Genomic DNA, 12020 nt, shown 5'->3' on the forward strand with positions numbered 1-12020 from the left:
ATGTCTTCTGCTGTGCTTCTTATAGGAGTTCTCTGCATTTTAGGAGCAGATGGTTTTGCCTCTGAAGGGAAAGCAAGGTGAGTTCATTTTATGGGATAGAAATTATGTTTGGTAGCATTTGTGGCCAATCTTCTCCAAAGTTCCTGGTGCCCTGTTTTTTTAATTTCTGGAAGATAGAAAGTAAGAGAACACCTGCAAGTGAGAATACCTGATTCCTGTCATTTTTAAAATTCTTTGATTAACTCTAAGTGATTTTAGAAATCCTGATGCTATGATTAATTTTGAACAACATGTCAGCCCTATTGATTCATATCCATGCGTAAAATATAAAATCAAACTGTCAAATGTACATTATTTTATTAGTGCCATGGTACTAAAATTTCCAGGATGTGCTGATAATTAATACAAAAACCACCTAAACAAAACCACATATACACACCGCTTATGTCATCATTGATTTTTCCTACATTTAAAGAATTCCTGAGAATTCTTTAAAATGTGAATATACAAACCCATCAAGTTGTATATTAAAGCTTATTTGTATTAAATCATATCAGTTATAATCTTTCTTGCTTGAATTCTGTTTTTAAAACAAGCAAAGAAGCTTGCACATAGAAATTGCAAATCAGTTGCAAGATTCAACCCTCTTTCCTATGGTCATGGAGTTTTCAGGTGCATATTCCAATAGCATGCATCTTGAAATTGCATACTCCAGAGCAAGTATTGTCACGCAACGTCCTTGTGAGAGCTACAACAAGATACACCAAGTAGCACAGTGGTTAGAGTGCAGTACTGCAGGCTATGTCTGCTGATTGCCAGAAGTTCAAGTCCCAATGGCTCAAGGTTGACACAGCCTTCCATTCTTCTGAGGTTGGTAAAATGAGGGCATAGATTGTTGGGGGCCATATACTGACTCTGTAAGCCACTTAGAGAGGGCTGTAAAAGCACAGTGAAGTGGTATATAAGTCTAAATGTTAATGCTAAATAGCCAGAGAAACAAAGTTGTATTGTTCCTATATTGCATCCTTGCAATATACAACCAATATACGTACAAACAGGAACTTACAAGGTATTAAACCAGAAACATTTTAAATTACTTTAAAATGATTTTATTTTAAGGTTGAAAAGGGAACCTAATGCTCCAGCACCCATTGACTGCTTGCTGACTACCTGGAGTGCTTGGGGACCATGTAGTCCGTGCTCAAAAGAAAGAGTAAGTGGCATTTCCATAATTTCACTTTCATTAAAAGAACTTCATAAGGAAGATTTATTTGTGAAGTATAGGCTCCTTGGTGGACATTAGTTTCAAGTAGAAAAAGAAAAAGGGGTTCTCGTTTGGAATCACGGTTTATCCACTAATCATAGAGTGTTAAATTTGAATGGATGGTAAGAAATCACTCATTTCAATCCTTTCAGAGTGTAAGTGTCCACGCTATAATAGCCTCTCTAGCTGTACATCAGTGTTTCTTTCTCAAAATTTGCTGAGGTTGAGGTTGAGTAGACAAACGTCCATCTAGTGATGGAGTGATAGTCTCTCCTGAATAGCTGTGAACCCTTTCTATTCCATTTTGGGGCATGCAGCAAGTTTCCATTCTTTTCAACTTGCGTATTTATTTTACTGCCCATTTGCGTCATAGAGGGACTAAAAACAGTATATCAAATTTAAGACTTAAAAAGAGGCAAGGACGATTAAACTTTAACTTTAATATTAAATATTAATTAAAAGGCAGGGCGGGGGCTTTCGGGGCCAGTCTCATTTCCCCCAGCTGTTCATCCCCTCCACAGCTGGCTGATACTGAAGCCTGTTTTAATTTTGTTTTTAATATCTCCCACAAAGTACCGCTCAAGGAGCATTCTGAAGTTTGGACAGTTTGGAGGAAAGCCATGCATTGTAGCCCTGAGCGATAAACAGCCCTGTGAGACAAGAATTCCATGCCCGGACAAGAGAGGTCATTGTGGGAAGCAAGAGTTCGAATGTGAAAATGGTAGGTATGGAGACATCTGACGTCATTTCTCAACTGCCATCACTGATTATAGTGGTCTGATGACAAGAGGAAGATTTGGAGCCAGATCCAGGGGTGGGCTGCTGGGGGTTCGGGAGAGTCCCTAACTAAGATTCTGTGCACTTTGGAGAACACCAAAATTCCGCTCTTGGATGGCCACGCCCACCCTGCCCCGCCCCTCCCAGGAGTCCTCACGTGGCCCGTTTTTTGGATACAGGTAAGTGCAGGGCATGCACGGAAGCTTGGGGAATGCGAAAAACGGGCCTCCCGGAAGTTCAGGAAGGCCGGAAATGGGCCCTTTACCAGTCTCCAGAGCCTCCAAAGGGAAGGCAAACCCCCACCCGCTGTGGTGCATGAGGTCAACTAGGCCATGCCCACCCAGCAATCAGGTAGAGAACCCATTGCTAAAATGTCTGAAGCCCACCCCCACCCATATCCCACTGACTTAAAACTCTAGGACAGTGGGCTTCTTTGCAAGGAGAGCTCCAGGATCGCTTTCCAGATGGGGAAAATTGCACACTGGCTGATATGTTTTTGTTTGCTTTCTAAAACTGCAAGGAAAGCAGTATGGGTATGGAGACTTTGACATGTATTTCTCTGCTGCCATCGTTGGTCCAGCAAGGAGAACTTCCAGGATCACCTTCAAGATGGTGGAAGTGACATACTAGTTGATGTGTTTTTGTTTTTTAAGCAGCTTTCTCCCATCACACTTTTTTTTTTCCTAACCAAACGTCTATAGCAGGGTGTCAAACTCACGTCACCACAGCAGAGTCACATGATGTATGAGGACTTTTTCCCCCTTTGCTAAACCGGCTATCTGGCCTGCAGGCCAGGAGTTTGGCAGCCCTGGTCTACAGTATAGTGTGATGATGAATATTGTGCTTTCTAATGTCATTTTTGCAAGGACATTTTCTTTCTACATGCATTTTTATAAGCCATGTTTTGATGGGACAACCACACTGCACCGTTCAGAGAAATGTTAAATGTCGAAGTATTATGATGTTTTCTGTTTAAAAAAAATCTGACAATATTTTGATCACAACCATGTATTATTTGCATTGTGCTACTATATGATGATGATTGTTTTATTTCACTAAATGTAACCTATGCATATAGGTTCAGGAGGAACAGGTTAAGTTAAATTTGCACTGAAATGCAAACCAAAAAGCTTCAGTAAGTTTTTGAGAACAGTGTAGTGATATATAAAAGCATATTGTATCATTCAAACAAATATTGCACTATCCCCCCCCCCCGAGAAATTAACTGTAAATCAGTTGGTCATTCTGATATAAATGGTAGTTTATTTTATTTAAGCTGAAATTTTGGGGAGTTGAAGCCCAATTCATCCAAAAGGCACAATTGGGGAAAGCAATGTTGACTTAGGAAGGTATTCTAAATATCCAATTATCTATTGTTATAATGTTTCATTCTTTCATTCGTTCTATGCTAAGGATATTGTCTAAAGGGTAGGCTGGTGTGTAACACAGAAAATGACTGTGGTGACTTCTCTGATGAAGATAATTGTGATGAAACCAAACGCCCACCCTGTGGGGATCGTGACATTGACGTATCAGAACTTGGAAGAACAGCTGGACAAGGGTGAGTTTTAGACAATGAGAAGAATACAATTTTTTTTTAATTTATTTATATATTGCATTTATATATGCTCCCATCTTATAATAAACTGTGGGCATCTCCCAATCAGAAATTAAACCATATTGAAACCATATTAAAACTAAATGCATAGAAACAAAAACCTGATACCAGGAAAAACTTCAGAAGCACAGAATTGCATGTCATGCTATCTGCGAATTCTGGATTCAACATGGCTTCAAAGAATGCAAAGCTTCCATAGACGTGCATTGATTCCACCAGGCTCCCACTTCTATCTGACTTTTTATTCACACACACACACACACACACACACACACACACACACACACAAACAAACAAACACACACACACTTAAACTAATTTGATTTTTGAAAAGCTAACTGAAACTTTCAAGATTGGATTATAATACTGGTAGCATTAAACAGAGGTGGTATTCAGCAGGTTCTGACCAGTTCTGGAGAACAGGTAGCGGAAATTTTGAGTAGTTCTGAGAACCAGCAAATACCACCTCTGACTAGCCCCACCCCCATCTATTCTCTGCCTCCTGAGTCCCAGCTGATCGGTTGAGTCTTCTTTGGTTGCCCTGCACAGGAGAACAGAGCTGGAAAGCAGGTTAGTGGGGTGGGGAGTGAATGGGATTTTGCAGTAACCTTCCCCTGCCACTCCCACCAAGCCATGCCCACCAAGCCACATCCACAGAACCGGCAGTAAAAAATTTTGAATCCACTGGTATTAAAATAATGAAAAATGGTCTTCTTGAAAAGCAAAGTGCCAGCTTTCAGTGTTATCTTAATTTTCCATAATGCCCCTGAACACCAAATAAGTCCTGACATTTAAAAAAAAATTACTCGGAGCCTTTGTCTGGCACCCTAAGTTATATGGCAATGACTTCAGGTGGTATTCATAAATGATAAAACCAAAGGAAACCCAAATAAAAATTTTGAGCAGGTTTCACTATAACGATACTGAGATAATCATTAAATACTTGGTTGGAAAAGGGTCAGTATTTTGGCTTTTTACTGGTCTTTATTGGCCAACTATGTTTCTTTTATAAATTTTCTTTTTTGTTACTTGTAAGCCATCCAGAGACACTGAAGAGTCCGATATCCTGACAGCCAAGTTAAATGATTGCTAAATAAAATCTTCCAGACAATAAGTGTTTAACATTTAACGTGCAAAAAAACCCACCTTTTTGTTTGAGAGAGAGCCAGTCTCATGTGTGGTTAACCAGAAGTCTGACTTCTAGTCCCACCAGAGGCATGAAAACTGGTTGAGTAACTTTGGGCTGGCGCCCATACCAAGCTCAGACAATAAGCTGGTCTATCAATTCCTGTTGGAACCAATGGAACAACACTTGTTGTTTTTTTCCTGAAAAAAGCAGACCTTGCACTTGAAGGAAAATTCTAGAAAGAAAAAAAAATTATTTGGTATTTTGTGTATATTATTGATTTGTATTTGCTGTTCCTGCTTGTTATTTCTGATAGTATATGACATTTAATAGTACTATGAAATTAATAACATAACTTTTCTTCCTTCCTTTTCTTGAAGTATGAATGTGCTGGGAATGAAACCGGCTCAAAAAGCCCTTTACAATGAGTTCTACAATGGCATCTGTGACAGAGTCCGTGATGGGAACACAGCCACTTATTACCGCAAGCCATGGAATGTGGCTTTCCTCAGTTATGAAGTAAGCTTCTTTGTGTCAAGCAGAGTTTTGTTTTGCATCAAAAGGCAACATCCACTTTGCCTCAGCCTCAACTTCTAAAATGTAAAGTGTGTGTCCATATAATTTTCTTGGCAACTTTACACAAATTCTTTGCCATTGCCTTAGCATTTTCTTTAAAATTGCCTTGTCTAGTTGACATCCCTGGAATCCATTCAGATAGTCTGCAGTTCTGGTCCTATTTTGCTTTTTGAGATTCACCAAGATCAACTGGGTGCTTTTGTTGCAAAAAAACAGATAGGCAAAAAAAAAACAAATAGGCAAAAACAAAATGCAGTTTTTCCTAGTCTTGGTGGGGGGGAAAGATCAAAAGCAAGATGCATATTTCCTAATTCAGACTTCCCATCACAGCATTGACCATATGCATCGGGCCTGAAAAACTTGTAATTTCCCATCAGCTGTAACCATTATACAGCTGAAGGGCATGAGTTACAAATATTTTGTTAGATGCTGTTAACACCATAGAGATTAAAAACAAACAAACCCTTCCTACAGTTGCTGTTCTGTGCATGGGTGTTTTAATTTATATATAATAATAAAAGCAAGCAGTTTAGTTCTTCATCTGGAATTTTAGACATTCAGACATTTACATTCAGACATTTCAGACACAAGGGATCCCCACATTGCCAAATTGTATTTGTTATTGTTCAGTCAGAAGTCTGAAGAAGAAATAGCCTCACATTGGGCTTAGCACCCCATTATGAGTCTGTTTAGTATAGGAAAGACCAGTTGCTTTCCTAACATGTCTTGGGAAAGACATGTTTCTTTTCACCCCCACAGGTTTTGATGATTTGATGGCCACATATATATAGTTCAGGCTATGCAGAGCAATCTTAAGGTCTCCTAACTTTGGAATTGGGGTGGCAGCATAGGATGATCTCAAAGTGATCATCCAAAGGATATTCCAGGGATGTGGATGGAGATCTGTCCATCCAGAGGTGGTCTTCAACAGGCTCTGACCAGTTCTGGAAAACCAGTAGCAGAAATTTTGAGTAGTTCAGAGAACCGGCAAATACCACCTCTGACTGGAGATTTTACAGTATCTTTCCCGTGCCACACCCACCAAGTCACGCCAATAGAATCAGTAGTAAAAAGTTTGAATCCCACCACTGCTGCCATCTCTGATGAAAGTTCATTGGCTCTTGATCCACCACCAGGCACAGCCTTCTTCCCACCCCATGGTCTCTTATAGAAGAACCCCTCATTTCTGCAGAAATTGGGGTTGATCACTTACACTAAGGAAACCAACAGGAATGATTTTAAAAGAGAGAAGCATCCCACACCATTCACCACTAGTGCTGGGGCAAAAATCTGGTGTACTAACGTCTCGTCTGAACTAAGCCCATCACGGGTTTTACCACAGGGGGTCATCATAGCCTGTTGTCCATCATTATCTAACTGTTACTCGTGCATTTAACTGTATATTTTCTGCCTTTCAAGACAAGAGGAGACAAAAAATTTACAAGTGAATTCTACAGTGACCAAGGAAAAACAATGGAAAAAATAGTCAGTACAAAATCACACACCCTAGATGTGAGCTTCTCTCTTCAACTGAAACCGCCTTTGCTCCCTGTATCGGGTGGTTTTGAGACAGGCATAAATTTTGCCAAATCATCCAGCCTGAGTGACTTCTTAGAGAAAACCAAAGGAAAGGTAAGCTGTTAAAAACAAACCATAGGTAAATATGCATTATTTTAGGGGAAGCCAAAATTCAAACGTCAAAAGGAGCCCTGAACTGTTGGTTGCATTCATATTGAATTGGGTTATTGAAATACCAAAAGTCTATATTTGCACAAGCTAAGCTTGCTTAATGTTAACCTTGCTAAAGTTTTCTGTATCTTAGAGTAATGCTCAGCACAAATCTTCCCCTTTTCTTGGATCTGTTCAGCCAATACACACCTGCATCTCTTCTTCCCCAGGGACTTTCGCTTTGCCAAAGTTTCTGACACTTTGTCTGTAACAAGTTGTGTCCTTCCTGACATGGATTTTCGCTGAAGATACCATCTCTCAGGGACCTTGTTTTTCTTCCTCCGGGCAAAGCACCTGTTGATTTTTCTTGACCTTCTTTGACCAAAATCTGACAACCAGTCTCCATTCTCACATCAACTTTACTCCCCAAATATCTCTCTAGCCGTTTCCTTCTACAACATTTTTTGTTGTTTGCAATTTTTCTCTTCATTCTTCCTCTCTTTTTCTCTTCTCTCAACCTCCATCATTGGGTTAGACCAGGGGTCATCAAACTTGACAGCTTTAAGACTTGTGGACTGCAACTCCCAGAATTTTTCCTCCAGTCATATTAGCTCAGGAATTCTGGGAGTTGAAGTCCACAAGTCTTAAACTTGCCGAGTTTGAAGACCCCTGGGTTAGATTGATAGTATGTCTCCTATCACAGGGCTTTAACGCATAACCTATATCCAGGGGTGGGATTCTACCGGTTCTGTCCATCTCTACAGAACCAGTAGCTCTGAAGAGCAGCAGACACAGAACCAGTTCTGTGTCTGCTGCTGTTTTCACCCACCTGCCCGCCCGGGCTCTTACCTGTCCTTATTTCCTGCTTTTTCAACCTCAGCTGCTTTGTGTGGCACAGCTGCAGTTGAAAGAGCAGGAAAAAGGGCTTTTCCAACTGCTGGGCACCCGCACACAACGCTGCTCAGCTGTCTGGGCAGCTCAGCAGGTCATAAATTGCACTCGCGCAACTCACGCATGTGTGCACGCGTGACTCACGCATGTGCGCGCGATGCAGAACAACAGAACCGGTAGTTATACTGGTCAGATCCCGTCCCTGCCTATATCCATGGGAATACTGTCTACTCTACCAGTATTGTTTAACAGCTAGTTCAGCTCATCAGCCCACATGATGGAACAACTGAACTTCAAGGCTAGACTGGAGCCTCTTCACCCCTTTTTCTTTTTCTAATATCTGTCTCACATCAGCATGACAACCACCATACAAAGCCACTAAAAAACACATGCTATCAACTCGTGAAGCTCCCCTGACCTGCTCCCGAGTTACCATAGGCTGGGGGATGGGAAATCATGCCTCACAGCTGCACCAAGGAATTTACTCCTCAGTCATAACAAGACGCAGTCTGGCTGAGCAAGTCAAGTCCATCTCCACAGATACCAGCAAAGAATCACCCTGCCCAGAGAAGCAGGTGGTGGGTGTAGCAAAGTTTTGGCGAACATTGTCTGGACGAACACAATACAGAAGCCTGATGATGGCAGATGAGATTCTGCTGAAATGTTGCTACAACTTTAAAAGCACAACTATAATGACGTGGGAAAATACCCGAACAAAGCTGAATACCATACATGTAAGTACCCATGAAAACTTAAGAATATACATACATATATATATGTATACACACACACACATATATATGTATACACACACACACACACACACACACACACACACACACACACACACACACACACACATATATATATATATATATATATATATATATATATTCGTAGATTTTCATGGATACAGGTATGTAGGTCTAGGTGTGTTCGGGTCTTTTCCCATGTAAGATTAAGAGTATCTTGGCAACGTTTCGGCGAGGTCCCACTCACCATCCTAAGGCACAAAGCCGAAAGCACCAGCCTGAGGATGTCGAGTGGGACCTCGCCGAAACGTCACCAAGATAGTCTTAATCTTACACAGGAAAAGACCCGAACACACCTAGACCTACATATACATATACATATACATATACATATACATATACATATACATATACATATATACATACATACATACATATATATATATATATTAGCTTTAAAAAAAATCATATTAGTGGTCATCAGGATTTAAAAGTATGAGTTAGGTTGTCCCTGAGATCCAAAAGGTTGGTGACCCCTGTCCTAGACCACTCCATGGTAAAACTGAGTTTTGTCTGAAAAAACACCTGCTCTTTTCAGGGCCAAGCATCTCCAATAAAAATGGCCATGGGCATCAGAACTGGACACCATGCTTAGACAATCACTCCTGTGAGTGAGGGACAACCATTAGAATAGCCATTGGAAATGCCTAAAACTTAGAAGTACATCAGCAAGCAGGAATGTGATTTCCATAAATTTTTCATATTCTAATTTGCACATGCCTATAACTCCCAACTTCTTTTTTTTAACAAATTTTATTAATTTTTAAAAACAATACACAAACAAACAGAACATAAAATATAAGAACATAAAGCATCTTTTCTGAGATCTGATTATTGAATTTTACAAACAGCATGGTTCCAGATTATTACATTTCCATACAAACACAATTTAATATGCATATCTTATATATTCAACTTCATATCTTTTTCCAACTTCTCTCTATTTCTCCCTTTTCTTCTATTCAATTATATTTCTTTTGTCTTGATTTCTATATCTTTTTATTCATTTGTTTACTTCCATCTGTCTTGCTTACAATTTCATTGTTCTTTTCCAACATTCTTCTAGAGTTTTATTAGTTCAAACATAGACAAACAAAACACAAAACATAAATACATAAAACTTCTTTTTGGAAAGCGGCTTAACACCGGGTTACATCTTTTTATACAGACATAAATCAAATTCATGCTCACCTTGTATACTATTTCATATCTTATTTAACATTCTATATTTTCTATATGTTTTCTCTCCTCTATTCACTCTCTTAATTCTATTTTATTTATTTCATCTCAGTTTAAATCATTATAATTGCATCTTTTGTCCGTTCTTTTTCAATTATCTATTTTTCTTTTCTTTCTAGTACAATATTTCTCCTGTAATACTGGTTGAAGTATGACGCCTTTTTATCTTTCCCCTAAATTTAACACTTAAAATAATACATACTTTCCATACTGATTCTGCTTAGTACATTCTAGATACTACATTTTGAAATAATAAAAAAAAGAAAATATGCTTATAGTATAGTAAAAACATAGGAAATTAAACTCTATTGTTAAGTCTTAGCCATTTTATACATTCCCTTTAATGTATTGTTAACTTATATAATATTCCAATTTTCTAACTCTATTTCATATACTAATATCTACAATACAGTCTTATGTACTTTTGCAGAATCTTTTTTTTTTAGTTGTATTTTACCCTTTGTCTCTAAAAAAAAACCCTGTTTTTTAACATCTTGTTTTAAGCCTCTGTGACTTCTCTTCCCCTTTTCCCTTCCTTTCTTGCCGATTCTAGACTTTTTACCCCCCCATCTCTCAATCTCTGCTCTCTAAGTCTCCCCGCTCTGTTGTATTCCTCTTTTCTGTTGCTTTCTGACATTGTATCCATTTTTCACCTTATTTTTCCCTTTCTTGGTTGTTTTTTTTAAGTTCTGAATTCTCCATTTTCTTTCCCCTTTTTCTCTTTTCTTCCTCAACTAAAATTATTTGTCCATTAAAGATGGGTTCTTCTTCTTCATCCCAGCTTTCTTGTTGTTGTAATTCCTGATAGCTAGAAATCGCCATTTCTAAAAAATGAAAGATAGATCCAGAAGAGCCCTTGCCTTCTTGTTCCACTTCTTTTAAACTTTTGGTATTCCATTTGCAATTCTTCAACAGATAATGCCATTATATATATATATAAAAAAATTTTAAACAACCCAAATGTTTTTAGTCTTTCAAGGAATAATTTCCAAAAGTCCCAAAGTCACCAAGCAATCCAAATCAGGACAAACTGTTTCATTTAGCACTTTCTTCTTTGTAAATTTTCTCCTCCTGGGGTAGATTCAGTTACTCAGTTCCAAAATATTTTTTTAGAAGTCTTATTGCCATTTATTTCTGGTCTTATAAGCTCCAAGCAGTCTCCTCCAGTAAAATCTTAATAAAGGTTCTTTACCTCTCCCTTCCCACTTATAGCAAAAAGATTTTAGTTTTTAATTCCAATGTTCAAAGATCTTTAATATCCCCTTGGCTTTAAATTTCAAGTTAGCTACCTTCTGTGCCAAAGCAGGTTTTTCATATCCCCATCTGCTATTTCCGTAGGGAAGGAGAGTGAAAAAAATAACTTTCCCTTTAGACTTTCTTCCGCCGCTTTTTATGATCTTCTTAGGAAACAATGTATCATTTAAGAAATTGAATTTCCAGGGTATTTAGAAGTTCCTTATTGTCCCGGTTCAGCCAAAACCTTTCACTTTCTCCAACTTCCTCCTGCACAATCTTCTCCGGCTGCAAGCTTCTTTGTTTTCTTTTCATTGCTGACCGCCGCTCCACCGCCTTTGGAAAAGGGAGTTGTGCCGGCTAAGGAGGGGGTTGAGATACCTCCAGACCCCTATCTGGATCTCACCTGTCTTCGGTTACCTCTACGGGGTAACCATAGCCTCCAAATCCAGCTGGATTGGGGGCACTCCAGCAGCGAGCGCAGCAGGAACTGCGCACGGTCGCGGATTCCTGCCTCCGCCGTAGCCTAGCAAACCAGAAGTCTCACTCCCAACTTCTTAATGATTTGTATACAAGATATGTGTCTTAAATAACCAGCTACTGTGTGGTGTAAAAAAGAGAGGATGCCAAAAATCATTTGCTGAAAGTAAAAGTAATTAAACTGGATTATCTTTAGGAATTCCTGTTATTCAAACGTATCTAAATCTGCCTTTATGGAAGAGTTCTCCCTTCCATATTTGAGTACATAATGTTGTCCATTATGGGCACAAATTATCTACAGATTCTTCTATCACCTGAGAACTGCCCATATAAACA

At 39.0% G+C, this 12020-nt stretch overlaps 1 protein-coding gene across 1 annotated transcript in view; it reads left to right on the forward strand.

Annotated features, from left to right (window-relative positions):
• LOC113444877 (complement component C9-like) overlaps nucleotides 1–12020 on the forward strand; it is a 22061-nt gene continuing 10041 nt past the window's right edge. The window contains exons 1-6 of the mRNA XM_026713800.2: nucleotides 1–77; nucleotides 1120–1213; nucleotides 1838–1985; nucleotides 3455–3602; nucleotides 5166–5304; nucleotides 6781–6993. Coding sequence (XP_026569585.2) covers nucleotides 1–77; nucleotides 1120–1213; nucleotides 1838–1985; nucleotides 3455–3602; nucleotides 5166–5304; nucleotides 6781–6993 — 819 coding nt within the window. The remainder of the gene's footprint in view (nucleotides 78–1119; nucleotides 1214–1837; nucleotides 1986–3454; nucleotides 3603–5165; nucleotides 5305–6780; nucleotides 6994–12020) is intronic.

The sequence above is a fragment of the Pseudonaja textilis genome, chromosome 2 (genome assembly GCF_049901715.1).
Source record: "Pseudonaja textilis isolate UNSWEBS1 chromosome 2, rPseTex1.2, whole genome shotgun sequence".
NCBI classification, from domain to species: Eukaryota; Metazoa; Chordata; class Lepidosauria; order Squamata; family Elapidae; genus Pseudonaja; species Pseudonaja textilis.